The sequence below is a fragment of the Ostrinia furnacalis genome, unplaced genomic scaffold, assembly GCF_004193835.3.
Source record: "Ostrinia furnacalis isolate ACB-3 unplaced genomic scaffold, ASM419383v2 OfSCF1461, whole genome shotgun sequence".
NCBI lineage: Eukaryota > Metazoa > Arthropoda > Insecta > Lepidoptera > Crambidae > Ostrinia > Ostrinia furnacalis.
In genome coordinates this window covers 130,808-154,511 of record NW_021131700.1, presented here as the reverse complement: position 1 = coordinate 154,511, position 23,704 = coordinate 130,808, and the positions used below count along the sequence as shown (strand labels likewise).

The window sequence follows — 23,704 nt, the reverse complement described above, 5'->3', positions numbered from 1 at the left end:
TTGTAAAGCCTACATCTCTGCAAATTAAGTCTGAGTTGCACCACCTAACTTTGACGGTAACTATGACGATAACCAGTGCTTTTTTGTATGGAGTTTGACAGATTTCTGACGTTTGTCAAAGTAAAAGTAAGATGGTGCAACCCAGCCTTAGTGTAGGATCCCCGACATAAAATGAAAAATAAGTATTAGGTAGTTGGCAAAACCTTCCACTAAAGTGGAGGAGGCTCATAGTCCAGCAGTGGGCTGTAAAGGGCTGTTGATGATGTTGATGAGGTAGTTGGTAAAATAAAAATGGTGGAAAAAACCTAGAGATTTATTTGTTCTGTGGTACAAAAGTAATCGACACCAAGATTCTTCTGAGGTACGAAAAAAAATCTTTTAAAACTAGAAATAGTATTTGATATCTTATTTTATTACATCCATAAAATAATCTCTTGATTTCAAATGAGTATTTTGTACTTTTACGTTTTCGTCTTTTACACATCACTGAAAATGTATTTCAATTACAAAAAATACTTATTTGTATTTTCCATTCACGTCTTGGAAAAACTTTATAGGTACATGTTATCATCATTTCCTCTCTAAAAAGGGTAATTTGGGTATTTCTCCCAACCTGTGGGGTGAATGACTCTGACATTTTTATTGAATTTGCCAATCTCTGCCACTTCTTCTTTGGTGAGCTCGAAGTCAAATAGATCAATATTCTGAGCTATACGGTCTTTGTTTGCTGACTTGGGGATAGGGACGAGGCCTCGGTCAACCTGTAGATAAAAAGAAAATTAATTAATAATAATTACTAATTTTCATAATTACTATAAAAGATAAACACTCTACAAAGAGCTAAGATAATTTAAAACTTATTAACATCGCATTGAGAAGCAATCAAGATTGATAAAATTAATATTAAAGAACATAACCTATGGAGCGAAATTGAGATTTATGGACATAGCGATTTTTTTCACAATTTCTATTTGAAAAAAATACCTATCGATAGGTTACGTTATTCTGATGAATAAATGCTTCACAAGTTTTTCTCTAATACCAATAGTTTGACTGGAAAAAAATATTTTCCATNTCGAAGTCGAAAACCTAGGAGAGTCTTTATGGGCAACTAATGAAGCCATTAAAGCACTAAAATCTTTAGTAGGAATTATTTCCGATTTAATTCATTTTTGTGTTTAATTCTACTGGCCTATAGGTCTATGTATTTTTGTATCAAGATTTCTGAGCCATAAAGACACAGTAGATAAATCAAACAGTACGGAAGCTTCATACAAACGCTCGAAATCAGACTCACGCACACAGACGCACGCTTTACACGAGCTCTAAGCGAACCTCGCAGTCCATCCGTCGCGGGTGTCGCGCGCGTTGTGTTTTTAATAATAATTTTATTGCATGCACTGTCCGCTGTATTTTTAAAAACATGCCACGAGTGTATTGCGTAGTATACGGCTGCTTGAACTCGGCATCTTCAAAACCAGAACTTTCATTTTTTAAACTTCGTAATAATTCTGAATTGTAAAAATGATTAAATAATACTTTTTAAATAAAGTGCTTACATCTGATTTTGTAATAGTTCTTTTCAAATTACGTAATTACGCTTTTTAACAACTTATGTGTTCTATTTGATAAAGTAATTTGCTCCGCACGCTTTTGTACTAAGTGATGAACTGTATTTAAAATGAGGCAATAGGTATGTGAAAGTAAGTATCCGGTATTTTATTTATGAGAATAGATCTTCTACCGGCCTCTAATAGTACTTAATCAATTTATTCGATTATGTATTCGATCATTATAGAACCTAATTAACGTTTTATTTTTTTGTTAACTACTTAGTCAATTAATTTATTCCATTAAGTATTTGATAATTAAAAAACCTAAATAAACGTTTTAATAAATAAGTAAGTAAGATCCTTATTAATTTTATAAAGATTAAGAGTGCCAACCCTAACACTCGCCTCTGCTACTTGAAGTGTAGGTATTTAACTCGCCGAAAGGGCTAAGTTTCCGTACTGCTTTAGCTCATATATATACTGTGATAAAGACGTCTGACGGTCTGATAAAAAGTACCAGAACTCACTCACCTGAGAATAGAGCCCTCTAAGTCGTGGGAGTCACCTGCGATTTAATAACCAATGTAGAGTCCTACCTAAGAATAGACCCCAAGACCTCTGACGAGTCGTGGGAGAGTAAACCACCAATCACCCAGACACCTCATTCCAAGCGTAAACTGAACACCCACAAATATTTGAGCTTTCTCAGCAAATTGAACGTGTAGACACTAAATTCTACCCTCGCTTTCCTTTTGGACATGCTTGTTCAAATTAAACTTTAACACTAAATTGCATAAGGATGCTTTTTCCAAAGCTACAGATGCTTAAACGGTTGTTTTGGCCTTAAAGAGTTTATAAGTATAGCGTTGTAAACAACAAGATGTAACTAATTTTCATTTGCACATGCAAATTTCTCAGAACGTAGGTAAGTGACGGTATATTAAGTTATACTGTGGCATCCTAAATTGTGGGTAATAGGGGCGATTTTGCTTTAAAAATGTAGTCTCATATGCTGTCCTCTGTACATATTTCATGTCAGGTAGAAAGTAATGAGGACTCATTAAAATTAATTATTTTCCAGAACCGCGTTCTTAACCCGTCAGGCGATTTAGCATCTTCCGATAACGCAAAAAATAAATTGTTTGGTTCATAAATAGTCATACAAATCTGACATACATCTGTAGGCACCGACAGGTAGGAAATAAATTACCAAAATGGCAACTAGGCAGCTTAACACATAGGTTGTCTGGAAGACATCGCTTCATAGCGATAATACCACCTAAATTGTGCCGCCCCTATTGTGTTTCTTTCTTTCCTTTTTTTAATCCATCTATCTAAACCTACTCTGTCGAGAACAGAGAAAATAGTATTGAGGTTGATTGACCATTGTTAACTGTAATGGCTACCATTTGCCCATTGGCCTTAGCACTTTGATTCGGCATAACATACTTTTTCCCTCATCATTAAAAAGAGGAATGATTTGATTGTTTGTATTGAATAGGCTCATAGGATTTGAAAAAATATTTCACCATTAGTATTCTAACATAATCCCTGATGCAGAACAAGGCAGGTACTATTTGACCGCACCTGTGCAGTCTAGGATGGTAGGTAGGTTGCCTTTAAGTACCTATACATATATTCACTCTCGCCTTGAAAAGGCCCGTATGGTTTTCGGGAAAGACAGCAACAGAAAACGAAGGATGAATAAAGACATTCTGTGACAGGCCGAAATGAACGCGGGCGATGCCGCGGGCAAAGGCTAGTTCTCAATAAACAAATAACAAATAAACAATCTACCCATGACTTAACCAGGTTTCGGTCCATGACCATGTGACTTTCACTTAGCATCGAACCTAAATGCATCGATTAGAAAATGGACACCTTATAAGGGTGGCGGTATAAGGTTAATTGTACATTTCAATGCAAGACATTGATCACAATTTTGGCTTGATGATATGACTATGTTCCACCTACTAGGTGGACCAACGACCTCATAAGGTAGGTACAATTATGGAAAGCGATCATTGGGGGCAGATCTATGTTCAGCAGTGGACGTCCTATGGCAGAAATGATGATGATATGACAGTGTTTTTTGGAGAAAGTTCTCCTTTAACACGTTAGATGCCACGGGTCAGGTGACCTGCAAACAGTAATTGTTTATTGTATTCAGTATCGCGGCAGTCAGATCTTTTAAATAATTTAAGCGACCTCAAAGAAAGAGAGTTTCAAGTTCTCTAGTCAATCAAAGTGGAATATACGAGATGTTGGATATTGCGGCTATTTTTGAGGCATTTTGTTTTTTGTTTATTTATTTGCATTTATCCTATTATTCGCTCAGCTGCTAAAAGCGCGCCAAAACGTATGAATCAACTAAAAAATCGTTGGGTACTACCCGTACCCGATGCAAAAGCAGTGTACCGGTTATTAATGAAATTGGAACTCCTGTATTATAATTACGTCTAAAGATACTTGTAAATAACATAGTCCCTAGTTTCTCAATTTCTGATACAATTTTAAACCGCTCTACCTACGAGTACTCGCTCGTTTTAAGTGAGCCTGAGTTATTAAGAAGTTTCCTTTGAAAAAAATATATTAAAAAACCTGCCTAGTATATTTTTAACCAGCCTTATTACAGGCATAACATAATGAGGCAACATTAATTTCTTCTTCAATATTCTACTGCAATTACAGTAAAACCTGTATCATTAAGGATTTGCCACACTGAATGCGATCTGCGGTCAGGTCAAAGTAAACGCAACTCGCATCATGTATAGCCGGGTCTATAGCGCTTGTTTTGCTCTACACAATCAACAAAAACATTCAACATATTTTGCAGGCATTTTTGTTGAATGTTGACATGTTTTTGTTGATGTAGTTTGTTTTTTGAAGCATTTCCTCCGCGACAAAAAAAAGACAAAACACTCGCTGGAGACCCGGCTTATGTACAACAGTGTCAATCTCTATACATTATTGCGATCACAGAGCACGTGTAAAATGCTAGTTCACAGTGCGGGTACGAGCAAATAACGCAAACTAACAGTGCGGGCGGCGTTCATTTAACCTGATCGCAGACCGCATCCAGTGTGTCAAATGCTTTATTTTTACTTTTTATTAGGTACAAACTACTACGTTAAATGGACCGTGGGATAAAAACCGCGACAACTAGTGTCGTGAGAATCGACCTTTGTAGGCATGAATGAACTTACCGTTTATAATTAATTTGTCTAATTAGCTGCGACAGTAGCAGTTGACATTTTTTGCAGTAGGGTAAACGCGACTCTCCCATAAACTTTGTAAGCCCATCATTTCAGACATAGGACGTCCACTGGTGAACATAGGCCTCTCCCAATGATTTCCATGTTGACCGTTTGGTAGCGGCCTGCGTCCAGCGCCTTCCTGCTATCTTTATGATGTCCTAAGTCCTTGTGTTTATAATAGTACCAAAAATGGAATTAAGTATTTAGCAACTTGAAAACTAACTCGATTTTCAGGGCTAGATTGAAACTTTTTAAAAGAAGTTCTCTTGGAAACTACCCAATTCCCTACAAGCTTTTTAAGCTTCACCTGTCTCGGTGGGTAATAAAGTCTTAAAGGTGAGATATAATAATTAAACATTAATTAGACTTGTTGCTCCAAAAGTTAATGACCTGAAAATTATTCATAACTTTTTTCTCTGTGTTAATCATATTAAAACGACTTATCATTAAAATATCCGATGGAAAAATGGATATTCGGTTCTATCTGGGAACCTTTATAAATTTTTTTCTTGTGCTTAATGAAGATGAATAGATACTGGGAAGTAAAGCTACTATTTTTCTAAATTAACTCTGGTTTTCCTTAGTCTAGGATTAGCTTAAGGCCGACGTCGAAAAGCCTAGTTTATTAACGCAGTAAGTAAAGCTGCCTGTTACTTTGAAGGTAGGATCTAAGTAGCTAACTTACTTTACTACATTAACTTACTATGGTAGAGATACTACGTAGTACATTTATTATTATTCTGTGAAATCTACTACTGAGAAATCTTTGTTTGGTTCATTATTCTATTTTGATTTAAAAAAATCATTTGTTTTTATGCACTTTTGCATTTTCATCCACTGAAATTGCATGAAATCCAACTGAAGACTTTTTTGAGTGTGCGGCATTTTAACGTAATAATAACATCAAGATCATTGACATCGTATTATTATTCGCTCGTAAAATATATCAAGTGATTTTATCGTTTAAAATGTAGGTTAACAATTGATTTCCACATTTTCCATATAAATCACAACGTCGGGCGCAGTATAAAAGTAAAATCATAAAGTGCAGCACGCTATGAAAGTGTTTCCACAGGCTACACCGAGACAATATTTTTTGTTCGCTCGCGTGTTTTACATGATTTTGTTACAATCGAGCGAGGATCTGCAGAGAACTTGTTGTGATGTGGTCATCAAAGAAATGAAAATGAAAAAATATTATTCAGTTTAGTTCGACCAATGTTTCGCAGTTAAGAGAAAACACAGGATTACGATCTTAGATAAAGTTTAACGACACTCAATTCAAACTCAAGATTCCCGTAGGTAGGTAGGTATGTTATTGGTCTGATTGAACCATCAGATGCCTAACTGATAATGGCAGCTCTTAAATACTGACTCTTGAGTCTTCTTATCATAATCACGACTCACCGAAGGCACCTTCAGGTTGTGTACCTACTACTAGACTAGGTGTCAGGGAAACCACACTCTGTACAAGCTGATATTATTATACTTGAGGCATTTTTTATTCACAACGAGGAAGCTCTTGGCTTGTATCTCACCTGATGGTAAGTGATGATCAGGCCGAAGGTAGAAGCGAGCTTCACCCGGAATATCTTGTCCAGAATAGCCTGTTCCTCTGTGGTTGAGGAACCAAAGAGGAACTGGTTATTTTACATTTAACTGGCCGGAACACAACAATTAAAAGAAGGAAAACTCTGCCTCCCACTAACTAGCACTAGCGACTCTACTCAGTGGACCGACGATCTGGTGAAAGAAGTACCTAATTCTGGTGCAGGCAGCGCATGACTCGCCATTGTGGAAATCCTTGGAGGAGGCCTTTTGGCTGAAACGAACGAACCTACTGTATTCTTGCCAACTGCCAATTAGCGTTCAGCAAACTGATCGAGGAACCGGAAGATGTTGAAGTAATTGAAACAAAGAATTCTCGCATTGAAATAATGTAGTTAGAATTGACCGTTCTATTTCCGGAAAGTTACTAGATATACCTCACCAAACGAAATTGATAGACACTAGGAAACGGGGGTACCTACTACTTATTTAGTTAAGTTATAATTAACTGAGGTTTAGACTAGCAATAAAACTTGCAGAAGTTGACTTCCGCAAGCTGTCACCACTGAGTAAATCTTGCAGAAGTTGGCTTGCCACAGCTATTTTACACAGTGGTAAACAGTTTGCGGAAGTCAACTTCTGCAAGTTTTATTGCTAGTCTAAACCTCGAGTTACAACGAAAAGCGAAATTTATTTTTATTGCCTTTTTGTGGCCAACATTTTTTGATAAGCTGAGACCTAAATGTAAATCTCACACTCATGTAAAAAAGCTTGTAAGTTGGTCTTTACTTGAAATTCAAGCCTGAATTACCAAATCAATGTTAGAATATACTTAGTTTTTGGTGTAAAACACTATTCAAACTATGTTATTTGGGGTTTACTTTTATTTTCCTTTACTACACAAAATGAAAAATATGCCCACCATAAGTTTCTTTTAATTTCCGACTCTTGCTTGACTCGTTTTATGAAAAAAAGATAATTACACACTTAGCTGCGATATTTCAAATATTTGGTCGTCTGCTATAGGTAATTCTATAGTTAGTCTACATAAACGCGGATTAATGGATTAATTGGCTTTCGTCGTATCTGAGATAAGTAGTAAGTAACGTATGTATTTCGAACTCCTCCTATGTTCTTCTGATTAATTTCGTTGCGGGTCCAATGACAGTTAACTTTCCCCCGGGACAAACTTGACCTTCATTGGTTGGGTTTTTGTGGCGGTCAAGCTGTAGATCCTGGCTACACAAGAGTTGCAGTGGTGGGAACGAGAGGTGGGAATAGTCCCGTTTAACGTATGACTGAATTTTATTTCGAAGTTACAGGAAGAAGAAATTACGAGTCAAAATTTTTTTTTTTTTTTTGATGATGAAGCCTACGATTTTTGTATTGCTTTTTATAATACAGGGATTTTATACTATGGATCCAGGCGCCATAACGTACTTAGAATAGAACACCGTTTTTGCGGTTTTCTTGACACGCTGACTGACGCTAAACTTAGGGTTGTACTTAAATACAGTTTAGAATAGCTTAGACTTACGTCTGTCACCGAAATATATCCGGAAAAAAATAATAAGTACGAGTAGTTCAAGGCCTGCCATCTTTACACAAATGTCCAAATAGGTATGTGCCTTTAACATAGAGTCGAGTTGTTTAAGGTCTTCAAAATTTACATCAGCCGAACTTCCAAAGGACATTATTTTAATGACACCCCTACTCACAATAATGTCGCAATTTGTAAATCTAGGTTCCAAGACTTTAGTATTCGCGTCGCGTAGTGCGCTTGGCAGAAATTGGCCTCCTAATCATACGAAATCCTATTTTCTAAAAGTTTAGTGTTAAAGTGACACTTACCTTTACTTATTATTCTACGACCCACCTCAATATTTATGACGGCTAATAGATACAAAACGTTATAGCTAAAATATAGAAATGTGCTAATTTATTAGGAGTGATAGAGTCCTTAATTTTTACGATTTGGCAATTTCAAACTTCATAGGTCAGCTAAAAAACAAAGTTACTACAGTCAGCGCCGAATAGTCCGAGTGTCACCCAAAGTGGCCAAAAAGTCGACAACACAACCTTATTCCAAGACGTGTTGCGAACTTTTTGGCAACTTTGGGTGTCAGGAAGTACCTGACGCTGACTGTACCTAGGCAAAACACTATGTAAGTAAAACTATTTAAAGTTTTATATTCCTAACTCATATTTCAGAGTTATTATTTTAGGGAAATCCCCAGCACACTTTGTCCGACCGCAAAATCGAACCACGACTGCTCAGAACCCGGTAGTTTAACCACAGTAAAGAGTATAGTACAAAATCAGTACAAAATAAAGCAAGTAGAAAACTGAGATCAAAGCGATAAAAGTTAGTCAAACAAATTGTTTCTAAGTTCATTCAGTGCTTAGCACTGCTGACCTGGATACTTAGCGTGACACAAAAAACCATAAAGAAAAACAACTAAGTAAGAACTAATACTTAAACCACAGTACACACCAGCGTAGGACTGGCCATACAGTCGGGGTGGCATTTGCCAGCCGGGCCCCAGCCTGCGCGGGCCCCCCACGGGCCTGGGTTGCGGGGCATGCGGCAACCGTAGCACAGGGGACCCGCGCAGCGTGGCCCCTGTGGTACGGTTGCCCGCGTGCATGTCTCGGAAACTATGCGTCGTACAAAAAAGTTGTACAGTCATAATTTGTAGAAAATTGCTTTGCCTACAAATATGTTAATATAACTTTTTGCCTTAAATTAAAGATTAAAGAAGTTATAAGCAAAAAAAATCCTTTTTGCTTATGTATAACTTCTCTAATTTAATTTAGGACAAAAAGTTATGTAAACACAGGGCCGTCTTTAACCTACTAGGGGCCCTGGACACTTACGGATCAAGGGGGCCCTTGTCATCTAGAAAAAGGTATTTTGAGACGGACAGACGGGGGCCCCCTCCGGCACGTGCCTAAAGTGCCCAGTGGGAAAGAGGGCTTTGACCATTTATGTTTCTTTCATGATACCCTGGCCTTCATTGGTTGGATTTTTGGCAGTCAAGCAGTAGATACATAGAATCCTGAACTATAGAACAAAGCTACAATACCGAACGGTGAAGATGTCAGACTGGCCGACTCGGGATCCAAGGAACACTGGTTTGAACCCCGCCACCGCTGGACTATTGTGGGGAAACCACTCGTCACACAAACATAATTTAGCTAAGCGCAACGCTCTCCACGGCATTGATGTTGAGATCAGGTCAACCTGATCTTCTGGCTGTTCCGCAACCACAATTACTTGGCCGACAAGCTGCACGAGCTCAACCCTTGCTGGGGCGACGACAAGCTTTACCAGGTCGCCAGGGACGTGAACATTGCTATGTAGGTACCAGCACATCGTGTATCACGAGCTGATGCCCGCTGTGATCGGTGAGTGGTTGTTGTTTATGGAATATGTTTCTTCCATCAGTAATAATCCCGTCCAGTAATAATAATTATGTTAGTGACCTTGAAAGAGTAACTTACTAGGGGCCCTGGGCACTTAAGGATCAAGGGGGGTCTTATCATCTGGAAAAAGGTCTTTTGAGCAGACGGGGGCCCCTTCCGTCGTGGGGCCCTGGGCACGTGCCCAAAGTGCCCAGTGGGAAAATGAAACTATCTGCATGGCAGATGATACCTTGAAATGTCCATGCCCTTGAAAAGGGTTCCATTTAGTACCCAGTCGTATCCAATGTTCCACAAGATCGAACTCAAAAAAGACCCATGTGGATCTTCGGACTCGATGCCATGCTGTCAAACCTAGCCGGCACTATTGACAAAGAGAATTAAGCGGTTCTACAGGTACTCTTCAGTCAAAAGACCCCTTAGATAAGGAGGAATCTTAAGGTATTGAAGTGCCTCCAATATGCAACTATCTGGGAAACGAGGCGGGATGCTGTTATGTCTCGTCGAGCAGGACTATGGGCCTAGAGTGAGAGTTACGTTTAGTAGTAGCTGAACTTTGTTCCCGTGTACAATTACTTATGTGGCAGTTAATAATTTAAACAAACATATTACTCCAACGTAAAAGTCAGCAAGTACCGCTTACGTCATTTGCAATTAGAAACTTTCCGTTGTATAAGTGAGTAAATGACAAATAATACACTTATTGTGATTATTTTTTGATAATTCTTCATGTTTTATAAAATATACCTCATATAAAACTATTATACCAAATTTCATCAATGTACGATAAATAGAACGCGAGCTACACATGTTTAAACCTTCAAACTGCTCTCCTGTAAAATTGGCCGTTTTCAGATACGTTAATATACGTAGGGACCGTCGATAAAATAATGACAAAATAGCACATTGCGATGGAGTTGGTAGGTATCATGAAAAGAAGTTTTTAAAAATGTTTTTTGAGAAGACTTGAAACAAATGATTCTTCAGTTAAAAGTTAACCAGCGATTGAAAAATCAGCCCCTAATACTGATTTAAAAAGCCGGTTAAAATTAGGTAACTAGAAAATTCATCAAATTACCAGATATCTCAAGACGATCTGAGCGGCGTTCTTCCCATACTTCTGGGCGATCCTGACCAGGGTAGGATCGTCTACCCTGGGCGGGGGGGCGTCAGCCGTCTTTCTGGTGACGAGGAAGCCGAAGGGGCTGTACGCCATCACGGCTATGCCCAGATCTTGGCAGTGGGAGACCAGGGGCTCTTGGGTTAGCGTTGGGTTCACCTGGAAGAAATGGTTCTTTTGAAAATGACACAAATAGAGTTGAATTTGAACCTATGTTTACTTGAGTTTGGATCAAGCTTTGAGGATATACCAGCCTATTACAAATAAATTTTGTAGATCTTAAGGAAATTATAATCTTAGGGAAAAAATACATCTGAAAAATGAGCTAAAGAGAAAATCATCATTGAAAAAACTTCATTTATGGAGGTTTTGTCCACAACAATTTTATTTTTGATATACCCTGAGGCCTTGAGACTATCTCATTTTGGATAATATTTCTTCTTCACTCACACGTGGTCAGTTATAACAGAAATGCCAGGCATTATAGCCGTCTGGCACGGCCCAATCGGACCCAGCTTAACGTGCTCTCCAAATCACATTATTCACCTTGACATTTTTTTCGGACCATTTGATTCAAGACTGAAAGGTCCTAAAATACCTACACAAAGTTTAAATTCAAATTGTTTATTTGCATACTACATACTTAAGTCTAGTTACCCCAGGACTTATCAGTCGAGAGAGTCTAAAAAGCGGTTACGCACTACGTCCGATCCCTAGACGTATATTTTTCATTTACCTCAAAAACCTACCTCAATCTGGTTGACTGCTGGCTTCACTTTGCTGTTGGCGACCAGCCTGTCAATCTGCGTGGCATTGAAGTTGGACACCCCAATGGACCTGGCCAGGCCCAACTCCTTAGCTTCTTCCATTCCCTTCCAGGTGTCCAGGTAGTCAGTGTCGTCTGGTGAACCATCGCTCTGGAAAATATTTACTTCTGAATTGCGAGTAGAAAGATGATAAAATAATGCAGGTGGTTTATAATTACAAATACCACCGACTGGGGTTACTTTGATAAGAGCTTCCTTGGTAATAATTATATAAAATTCTTGGTNCATCTTGCAATTTTTTTTTAAATTGGTAGTGCTTATTGTCAAATTAGTAGCGAAATTTCCTTGGTGTAATACGTTATTCTAACAAGGAAGTTCTTTTCAAAGTCCACGTCCACGGTACTATAAAGTTTAATACTTTTATTATTTAAATGAAGTAGAGGAGACTAAGCGAAAAGTTCTGAATCGCTTGCAGAATTTGATTTAGGTAATAATGTAACCACAATGGGAGGTCCACCCACAAAGTGGACCGACGAAATCATAAAGGTAAGGCGCTAGACGCAGGCCGCTACCAATCGATCAACATGGAAATCATTAGGGGAGGCCTAAGTTCAGCAGTGGACGTCCTATGGCTGAAATGATGATGATGATGATGATGATGAATAATGTAACACCTCTATCGAATAGACACTTCAAGCATTTCGATGTATTGAAGTAAAACTATTTAGTTAGTAAACAGTGAACCTACATGCATCATTTTGATATCCTTACAAGACGTCCAATTAACTAGGCATGTACAGCAGCTTTGATATATTAATTACAAGGTAAATAGCAATAATTACAATTACCTTACTACTTACCTCTGTAATTGACAGGTAATTTAGTTCTACTACATAGTCGCATGTCTAAGTCAATCCGTATTATATTTATTACTTCTGGAAGGAATAGTTGCAATAAATATCCGACGCTTTACTATATTTACTAACAGCATTATGTAAAACTACAGAAATAAATAAACTTATTGCTTTTAACTTTGTTTAAGCGCTCTACAGTACAGAGTAGAGTAACGCGAGAATACGTACGTATTAGTTTGATTAAATTAAGTTAAATTAATTATCTATCTAGGTAGGTACGCACTTGTTTTCTGAACCTATAGAAATATAAATCAATAAATAATAAATTCTTGAGTAATAGAAGATAACGATGACTAGCCAAGCATTGCACAGTTGTGCAGTTGCTCGACAAGCGATACTCGTGGGTTCAATTCCCACCTGAGGCAATCCATATTTCGAGATAAAAAATATTGAGATGCAAATCTTAAAATATAGTTTAATTAATTACCTTTGCTGCAATCGGGAAGTGTATAAGATATAGATCGACATAATCCAGTCCCAGCCTCGCGAGTGATTCTCGCAGCGCCGGCACAACCGACGCACGCGCATGTTTGTCGTTCCACAGCTGAAATTATAGCAAATAATGGTAAGTCAGTTTGATGCGGCGATTCTTCTTGCCAAAAATGTTGGTATTGAAACGTTGGTCTATAGATATAACACACTTTATCGTACACCACACAAGATAAGAAAGAAATATTTAAATGATACAGCACAATTTAGGCAAAAAATAGTAGGCTGGTAGTTTTAATAGGTTTTACCTCTAAGACATGTAGGTAAAAAAGCACCTTAAAGTCAAACTGTAAGTTTTTTAGTAATATCACAGAATATTAATAAGTATATTTTATTTTGAATTTTCTTAAGTAACTGATGATTTGTTATATCTACTATTTCAATAGTTTATCTACATTAATAAATTGCTGTGTCGTGACCTGAAGGTAATTGGCGTGTAGAGTCACGACATAATTGAGACTTAATGGTTGATATGGATGGAGGAAATAATAAAAAGACGAACAAAGGTGTTGTTTACCTTCATGTTACTGAAAAATGTTAATGGTCCTAACTGCTTATAATATATGTTGCCTTTATAATTTGAAAAATGCTAATTAGTATTTTCAAGTAGGAGCCTACTTAAAAAAACTGTTTGTGATTTTGAAGGAACGCTCATTGCTCACTCGTTATCGTCGTCATTTAGCAAATTAACGTTTTTCTGTCTCTGTTTTTAGTTAGTAAGGTGATGAACATGTCAATGTTATAAAAAATTATACACCTAAGAAAATAAATGCAATCTACTAACTCTACAATCTACTCGTAGACACTCTACAAACTTTTTAATCAGCCATATTTCTCGGAGAAGTACTATCTACCTAAACACTGTGATAATTTTAATTAGTGAGTTTTTGCAACAGAAATGAGTAACGGAATATGATAATGGTCTCTAAAATAATTAACAGAACTGTATTAAAAGTTCTGTTTATTATTGTAGAGACCCGGTAAGTCGATCGCGGGACTTTAGAGTTCTAAAAACATACCCAGGGTGCTAAACACTGTGATAATTTTAATTAGTGAGTTTTTGCAACAGAAATGAGTAACGGAATATGATAATGGTCTCTAAAATAATTAACAGAACTGTATTAAAAGTTCTGTTTATTATTGTAGAGACCCGGTAAGTCGATCGCGGGACTTTGGAGTTCTAAAAACATACCCAGGGTGCAAAACAGGGGTCTGATTACTCACCTTAGTAGTGATGAAGAGCTCCTCCCTCTTTACCAAGCTCTTCTTGATGGCATCAGCGACTCCTTGCCCGACCTGCTCTTCGTCGCCATACACAGCTGCCGTGTCTATGTGCCGGTACCCCGCCTCTATGGCCCAGAAAACCGCGTCTCGCACTTCGTCTATTGGTGCCTGGAAGAGGTTTAGCTGATTAATTACTATTTGATTATAAAGTCCCTGATAGCCTATTGAGAACTACGTTCGTATGAACTAAAGGACATCTCTGCTAAACATTGACCTCCCCCAAAGATTAGTACGCTGCCTGCATCCAGATGCTTCCCGTATTAAGAACTGAAGAATGTAAGAGGAAAGGATAATCTACAACTTTATTTCACAATTTAGATCGTTATAAATGTCAGTTAATCATTTGACTCTTCATCAGGAACTGTGAAATTGATTGGTTGTTTTTAAATATGCGTCAACATTTTTGTGCCTCTTTTGCAAGAGCTATCTAGCTACTTTACTATTCGTACTAAGAAGCTCGAAGCACACTCGGTTTTTTGCGTCTTTTGTGCTCAGGGTAAAAATAAACTACAGACTAACTTATAACTAAACCTTGACCATAATCATCATAAACTTACCGCGCCAGCAGTGCCTCGGCCGGTTCCCAATGCCACCACGGGAATCTTGTGTCCATCATTTAAATCTATCGTTGGAGCTTTCCCCCCAAACACCATCTACAAAGTAAAACATAAGTAATAATTACTTAGGCAGGTACACAAGAATCTCTTAAATTCAAAGCGACAAAAAACCCATTTTGTCGTTGTCGCACTGGCCGAATCGAGAATTCGAAATCCAAGGAACGCGGGTTCGACTCCGCCACTGCTGGACTACTATAAATATTGTGATCCCACTCTTAATCATGCCAAAATTACTTATCTAAGAAGTTGAAGACACTATTTTCTGTTACTTTTTTTTAGATAACTGAAGTTACTGAAAATATACCACAAACATTGTCATTTTATTCTGACTGAAATAATGAAAAAAAAGTTGTGTAAAAACTTGCGTAAAATCGACTGCGAATCGAATAGCGAACTGTAAATATTCACCACGCCCGTGTTAAATTACTTACTTATTACAATTAATGTTTTATAATAATAAATATTTATTATTCAGAAAAAAACAAGATTGATGTTACAGTAAATGTTAGTAAAAACTTGATGTTCCATTTCAGGAAACAACGTTTTTCTGAGATTTATCGATCCAACTAGTTTTTAAATAAAACATCAATTAAAATAAACTTCGCTCGTATTTTAATGAATCTTGCTTCACTTCCTTAACTAGTGAAACAAGTTGATATTTACTTAAAGTAAATAATAATGTAAACATCTGTCATCTGATGGTCGGTGTTTTCAGCAAAATGCCCAAAAAAAGATATCCTTTATGATTCAAGTTAAAGGTTCAAATAAGCACATAAACATTACACGACAAAAATTAGTTTGAAATTAACAGTTGTAAGTCTTCAGAATAATTCCTTAGTCAAATAAATTAATCATATTTATTTAATAACACAAAACTAGAGCAGCACATGACAATCCAGAGAATCTCTAAACGCAAAAACCTAAAACCTGCAAACAGTTACTACTACTAGATCGGAACCTATACCACCTATACTATTCTGCTTCTGCCTTCACTTTGACATTAAGGTCTATCCAGTTCACATACTCGTATAAAAGCTTTATAATATTACTTATAGGCGCTTACTTCTACATACAAAATCCCTATAACAATATATCTTTGAAAAAGAGAATCAAACTACCTACAAAAAACAAGTTCCTTTTCATCTTAAAGAAGTACTATGAAATAATATATTACTTACAGTCACAAAGCACGCCAGTACAGCCACTCGCCACATGTTCGAAGATGGTAATGTCACAACATACTACATTATGTTACACAATGTACACTGGTAAACCGGCTGTAGCCGCTACATTCATCTAGACCAGTCTTTCCCAAAGTGGGTGATCGGTGATAACGCCCCCATGTGGGCGCTGCAGGCTTAAAGGGGGGCGGTAAGAGACCCAGAAAAAAAATCGGGACGTTGTGTAGAGGGTTGGGAGGCGTCATCTACTAGGAGGACTCTTAGACGCCGACTGAGCTCGACTCTTGACTACAAAAAAAAACATACGGGTCGAATTGAGAACCTCCTCCTTTTTTTGAAGTCGGTTGAAAAATGGAGGGCGCTAAAAAATAATTTATTCTCAAAGTGGGCAGTAGACTAAATAAGTTTGGGAACCGCTGATCTAGACATTATGTATTACGTATGTGCTCAAGTTTTATCACTATAGCCCGCGCCAATAAAAACTTAGATTTATGTTGCTTGAAGCTTTGCTATCAGTATGTATCCCAGGTTCATGTGATAAGATTGTCTTGAATTGTTAACTAACGTAAGTAATAATTAATAAGTTAATTAACGTAAGTAAATAAGCATACTTATTTGCATTTATCTTACTTACCTTATGATGGATGTTTTAGCAACTTATGTACGATTACTTACTAACTCTACCTTTCATGCTTGCTGGGTCGACACCCAGTCAAATTAGAATAATACAAAAATAATAGGATGTCCGTTTAAAAAATCTACTATATAAAAATAAGTCGGGTTTTCCTCCCTGACGCTATAACTCCAGAACGCACGAACCGATTTCCACGGTTTTGCATTCGTTGGAAAGGTCTCGGGCTCCGTGAGGTTTATAGCAAAGAAAATTCGGGAAAAGGGGGTAAAACGGGATCCACGCGTACGAAGTCGCGGGCGGCCGCTAGTATTTTATAATATGTATTTTTGTATCAAGATTTCCGAGCCATAAAGACGTCTGACCCGTGGTCTGACGGTCTAATAAAAAGTACCAGAACTCACTCACCTGAGAATAGAGCCCAAGACCTCTAAGTCTGGGAGTCACCTGCGATTTAGTAACTAATAATAATAGAGTCTTACCTAAGAATAGAGCCCAAGACCTCGGACGTGTAAGCCACCCATCACCGAGACACCTCATTCCAAGCGTAAACTGAACACCCACAAATATTTGAGCTTTCTCGGCAAATTGAACGTGTAGACACTAAATTCTGCCCTGGCTTTCCTTTTGGACATGCTTGTCCAAATTAAACTTTAACACTAAATTGCATAAGGATGCTTTTTCAAAAGCTACAGATGCTTGTTAAACCGTTGTTTTGGCCTTAAAGAGTTTATAAGTATAGCGTTGTAAACAACAAGATGTAACTAATTTTCATTTGCACATGCAAATTTCTCAGAACGTAGGTAAGTGACGGTATATTAAGTTATACTGTGGCATCCTAAATTGTGGGTAATAGGGGCGATTTTGTTTTAAAATTGTAGTCTCATATGCTGTCCTCTGTACATATTACATGTCAGGTAGAAAGTAATGAGGACTCATTAAAATTAATTATTTTCCAGAAACGCGTTCTTAACCCGTCAGGCGATTTAGCATCTTCCGATAACGCAAAAAATAAATTGATTGGTTCATAAATAGTCATACAAATCTGACATACATCTGTAGGCAACGACAGGTAGGAAATAAATTACCAAAATGGCAACTGGGCAGCTTAACACATAGGTTGTCTGGAATACATCGCTTCATAGCGATAATACCACCTAAATTATACCGTGTGTTCATTTCTTTCCTTGTTTTTTATCTATCTATTTAAACCATACAATCTCGGATTCTCGACAGAGAAAATAGTATTGAGGTTGATTGACCATTGTTAACTGAAATGGCTACCATTTGCCCATTGGCCTTAGCACTTTGATTCGGCATAACACACTTTTTCCCTTCTAGAGAGGAAAGATTTCATTGTTTGTTTGAATGGAATAGGCTCAGAAACTACTGGACGGATTTGAAAAATTATTTCACCATTAGAATTCTAATATAATCCCTCATGCAGAACAAGGCAGGTACTATTTGACCGCATCTGTGCAGTCTAGGATGGTAGGTAGGTTGCCTTTAAGTACCTATTCACTCTCACCCTGAAAAGGCCCGTATGGTTTTCGGGAAAGACAGCAACAGAAAACGAAGGATGAATAAAGACATTCTGTGACAGGCCGAAATGAACAATAAAAAAATAACAAATAAACAATATACCCATGACTTAACCAGGTTTCGGTCCATGACCATGTGACTTTCACTTAGCATCGAACCTAAATGCATCGATTAGAAAATGGACACCTTATAAGGGTGGCGGTATAAGGTTAATTGTACATTTCAATGCAAGACATTGATGACGATTTTGGCTTGATGATATGACTATGTTCCACCTACTAGGTGGACCGACGACCTCATAAGGTAGGTACAATTATGGAAAGCGATCATTGGGGGGAGATCTATGTTCAGCAGTGGACGTCCTATGGCAGAAATGATGATGATATGACAGTGTTTTTTGGAGAAAGTTCTCCTTTAACACGTTAGATGCCACGGGTCAGGTGACCTGCAAACAGTAATTGTTTATTGTATTCAGTATCGCGGCAGTTAGATCTTTTAAATAATGCGACCTCAAAGAAAGAGAGTTTTAAGTACTCAATTCAATCAAAAAAAAATTGGATTTTGCGGCTACTTTTGAGGTTTTTTTTTTGTTCATTTATTTGCAGTTATCCTTAGTTATAAATGAAATTGGAACTTCTATATTATTATTACGTCTAAAGATACTTGTAAATAACATAAGTATTCCCTAGTTTCTCAATTTCTGATACATTTTTAAACCGCTCTACCCACGAGTACTCGCTCGTTTTAAGTGAGCCAGAGTTATTAACAAGTTTCCTTTGAAAAAAATATATTAAAAAACCTGCCCTAGTATATTTTTAACCAGCCTTATTACAGGCATAGGCATAATGAGGCAAAATTAATTTCTTCTTCAATATTCTACTGCAATTACAGTAAAACCTGTATCATTAAGGATTTGCCACACTGAATGCGTTCTGCGGTCAGGTCAAAGTAACGCAACCCGCATCATGTATAGCCGGGTCTCTAGCGCTTGTTTTGCCCTACACAATCAACAAAAACATTCAACAATTTTTTGCAGGCATTTTTGTTGAATGTTGACATGTTTTTGTTGATGTAGTTTGTTTTTTGAAGCATTTCCTCCGCGACAAAAAAAAGGTAAAACACACGCTGGAGACCCGGCTTATGTACAACAGTGTCAATCTCTATACATTATTGCGATCACAGAGCACGTGTAAAATGCTAGTTCACAGTGCGGGTACGACCAAATAACGCAAACTAACAGTGCGGGCTGCGTTCATTCATTCAACCTGAACGCAGATCGTATCTAGTGTGACAAATGCTTAATTTTTACTTTTTATTAGCCACAAATTACTACGTTAAATGGACCGTGGGATAAAACCGCGACAACTAGTGTCGTGAGAATTGACCTGTGTAGGCATGAATGAACTTACCGTTTATAATTAATTTGTCTAATTAGCTGAAACAGTAGCAGTTGACATTTTAACAGTAATAAACGTGACTCTCCCATAAACTTTGTAGGCCCATCATTTCGGACGTCCACTGCTGAACATAGGCCTCTCCGAATGATTTCCATGTTGAGCGGTTGGTAGCGGCCTGCGTCCAGCGCCTTCCTGCTATCTTTATGATGTCGGTCGTCGATCCACCTTGTGAATTTATTAAGGTACTAAAAATGGAATTACTTAGCAACTTGAAAACTAACTCTATTTTCAGGGCTAGAGCTTTTTTAAAACAAGTTATCTTGAAAACTATCCAATTATCTACAAGCTTTTTAAGCTCCACCTGTCTCGGTGGGTAATAAAGTCTTAAAGGTTAATTAGGTAATAATTAAACTATAATTACACTTGTTGCTCCAATGTTAATGATTTGTAAATTAATCATAACTTTTTTTCTGTGTTAATCATGTTAAAACGACTTATCATTAAGATATCCCATGGAAAAATGGATATTCGGTTCTATTTGGGAACCTTTATAATTTTTTTTCTTGCGCTTAATGAAGATGAATAGATACTGGGAAGTAAAGCTACTATTTTTCTAAATTAACTCTGGTTTTCCTTAGTCTAGGATTAGCTTAAGGCCGACGTAGAAAAGCTTAGTTTATTAACGCAGTAAAGCTGCCAGTTAGTTTGAAGGTAGGATCTAGCTAACTTACTTTACTACATAACTTACTATAGTAGAGATACTACGTAGTACATTTATTATTATTCTGTGAAATCTACTACTGAGAAATCTTTGTTTGGTTCATTATTCTATTTTGATTTAAAAAAATCATTTGTTTTTATGCACTTTTGCATTTTCATCCACTGAAATTGCATGAAATCCAACTGAAGATTTTTTTGAGTGTGCGGCATTTTAACGTAATAATAACATCAAGATCATTGACATCGTATTATTATTCGCTCGTAAAATATATCAAGTGATTTTATTGTTTAAAATGTAGGTTAACAATTGATTTCCACATTTTCCATATAAATCACAACGTGTCGGGCGCAGTATAAAAGTAAAATCATGAAGTGCAGCACGCTATGAAAGTGTTTCCACAGGCTACACCGAGAGAATATTTTTTGTTCGCTCGCGTGTTTTACATGATTTTGTTACAATCGAGCGAGGATCTGCAGAGAACTTGTTGTGATGTGGTCATCAAAGAAATTAAAATGAAAAAATATTATTCAGTTTAGTTCGACCAATGTTTCGCAATTAAGAGAAAACACAGGATTTCGATCTTAGATAAAGTTTAACGACACTCAATTCAAACTCAAGATTCCCGTAGGTAGGTAGGTATGTTATTGGTCCGATTGAACCATCAGATGCCTAACTGATAATGGCAGGTCTTAAAGACTGACTCTTGAGTCTTCTTATCATAATCACGACTCACCGAAGGCACCTTCAGGTTATGTACTAGACTAGGTGTCAGGGAAACCACACTCTGTACAAGCTGATATTATTATACTTGAGGCATGTTTTTATCCACAACAAGGAAGCTCTTGGCTTGTATCTCACCTGATGGTAAGTGATGATCAGGTCGAAGGTAGAAGCGAGCTTCACCCGGAATATCTTGTCTAGAATAGCCTGTTCCTCTGTGGTTGAGGAACCAAAGAGGAACTGGTTATTTTACATGTAACTGGCGGGAACATAACAATTAAAAGAAGGAAAACTCTGCCTCCCACTAACTAGCACTAGCGACTCTACTCAGTGGACCGACGATCTGGTGAAAGAAGTACCTAATTCTGGTGCAGGCAGCGCATGACTCGCCATTGTGGAAATCCTTGGAGGAGGCCTTTGTCCAGCAGTGGACGTCTTTTGGCTGAAACGAACGAACCTACTGTATTCTTGCCAACTGCCAATTAGCGTTCAGCAAACTGATCGAGGAACCGGAAGATGTTGAAGTAATTGAAACAAAGAATTCTCGCATTGAAATAATGTAGTTAGAATTGACCGTTCTATTTCCGGAAAAGTTACTGGATATACCTCACCAAACGAAATTGATAGACACTAGGAAACGGGGGTACTACTTATTTAGTTAAGTTATAATTAACCGAGGTTTAGACTAGCAATAAAACTTGCAGAAATTGACTTCCGCAAGCTGTCACCACTGAGTAAATCTTGCAGAAGTTGGCTTGCCACAGCTATTTTACACAGTGGTAAACAGTTTGCGGAAGTCAACTTCTGCAAGTTTAATTGCTAGTCTAAACCTCGAGTTACAACGAAAAGCGAAATTTATTTTTATTGCCTTTTTGTGGCCAACATTTTTTGATAAGCTGAGACCTAAATGTAAATCTCACACTCATGTAATAAAGCTTGTAAGTTGGTCTTTACTTGAAATTCAAGCCTGAATTACCAAATCATAATGTTAGAATATACTTAGTTTTTGGTGTAAAACACTATTCAAACAATGTTATTTGGGGTTTGCTTTTATTTTCCTTTATTACACAAAATGAAAAATATGCCCACCATAAGTTTCTTTAATTTCCGACTCTTGCTTGACTCGTTTCAAGAAAAAACTATAATTACACACTTAGCTGCGATATTTCAAATATTTGGTCGTCTGCTATAATTCTATAGTTAGTCTACATAAACGCGGATTAATTGGTTTTCGTCGTATCTGAGTTAAGTAGTGAGTACCTAACGTATGACTGAATTTTATTTCGAAGTTACAGGAAGAAGAAATTACGATTCCAATTTTTTTATTTTATTTTTGATCATAATCAAAAGCCTATGATTTTTGCATTGTTTTTTTTTGCAAACACAAGGATTTTACAGTATAGACCCAGGCGCCATAGTGCCACAACGTAGAATTGAAACTGTTTTTGCGGTTTACTTGACACGCTAACTGACCCTAAACGTAGGGTTGTAAATACAGTTTAAAATATAGCTTGTGACTAACGTCTGTCACCGAAACATATCTGGAAATAATACGAATAGTTTAAGACCTGCCTTCTTTACACAAATTTTGTTCATATGCCATTAACATAGAGTATAGTTGTTTAAGGTATTCAAAATTCACCACATCAGCCGAACTTCCAAAGGACATTATTTTAATGACACCCCTACTCACAATAATGTCGCGATTTGTAAATCTAGGTTCCAAGACTTTAGTATTCGCGTCGCGTACTGCGCTTGGCAGAAATTGGCCTCCTAATCATACGAAATCCTATTTTCTAAAGGTAAGACCAGACCAACGCGTGCAGCCGGCGTGCACGATGACGATGGCGATGGCGACCAGACAGCGTGTATGAATTTGTAGCGATGTGTTCACATCAACGCGTCCTGTCATTGGTCGCGGCGATCTATGNTCCATTGTCTCAATTGCATCAAAAGCTCAAAACAAATAATTTAATTCAGTTTCCATTTTGCCGAATAGGCGTGATTGACAATATGCGTGACAGTTGTGGTGACAGTGACAACCTGCACGCGCAGTGATCGCCATCGCGGTCGCGGCAGTGTGAAACAACTTTTGCACGCGCAGTGGTCGCCATCGCCATCGCCATCGCTGCACGCGTTGGTTTGTCCGAACCTTAAAAGTTTAGTGTTAAAGTGACACTTACCTAAATGATTATTCTGCAATCCACCACAGTGTTACCTATAAAGATGCAAAACGTTTTACCTAAAATATTAAAATGTGATATTTATTGAAGAGATAGAGTCCATAATTTCTATGATTTTGCAATTAAGATCTTTTCATGGAAACTCCACAAATTTAATTTCAAGCTTCAGAGTATCGAATATTTCGTGACACCCAAAGTGGCCAAAAAGTTGACTTCAGAAACTTTAGGCTGGGTTGCACCATCTTACTTTGACTGTAAGAAACGTCAAAAATCTGTCAAACTACATACAAAAATCACCGGTTATCGTTATAATCAAAGTTTGGTGGTGCAACTAAGCCTAAGGTTGGGTTGCACCAT

General features: G+C 37.4%; 1 protein-coding gene across 1 annotated transcript; it reads right to left on the bottom strand.

The window, feature by feature from the left end:
* Positions 1-299: 299 nt before the first annotated feature.
* Positions 300-16,225, bottom strand: LOC114352893 (aldo-keto reductase AKR2E4-like). Its single transcript, XM_028304655.1, has 7 exons — positions 16,151-16,225; positions 14,913-15,008; positions 14,296-14,463; positions 13,010-13,126; positions 11,651-11,818; positions 10,860-11,060; positions 300-761 (listed from the first exon to the last, which is right to left on the bottom strand). Exons 1-7 carry the CDS (start codon positions 16,184-16,186, stop codon positions 582-584), a joined length of 966 nt encoding a protein of 321 aa, XP_028160456.1. The 5' UTR covers positions 16,187-16,225; the 3' UTR covers positions 300-581.
* Between the last annotated feature and the right edge of the window lie 7,479 nt (positions 16,226-23,704).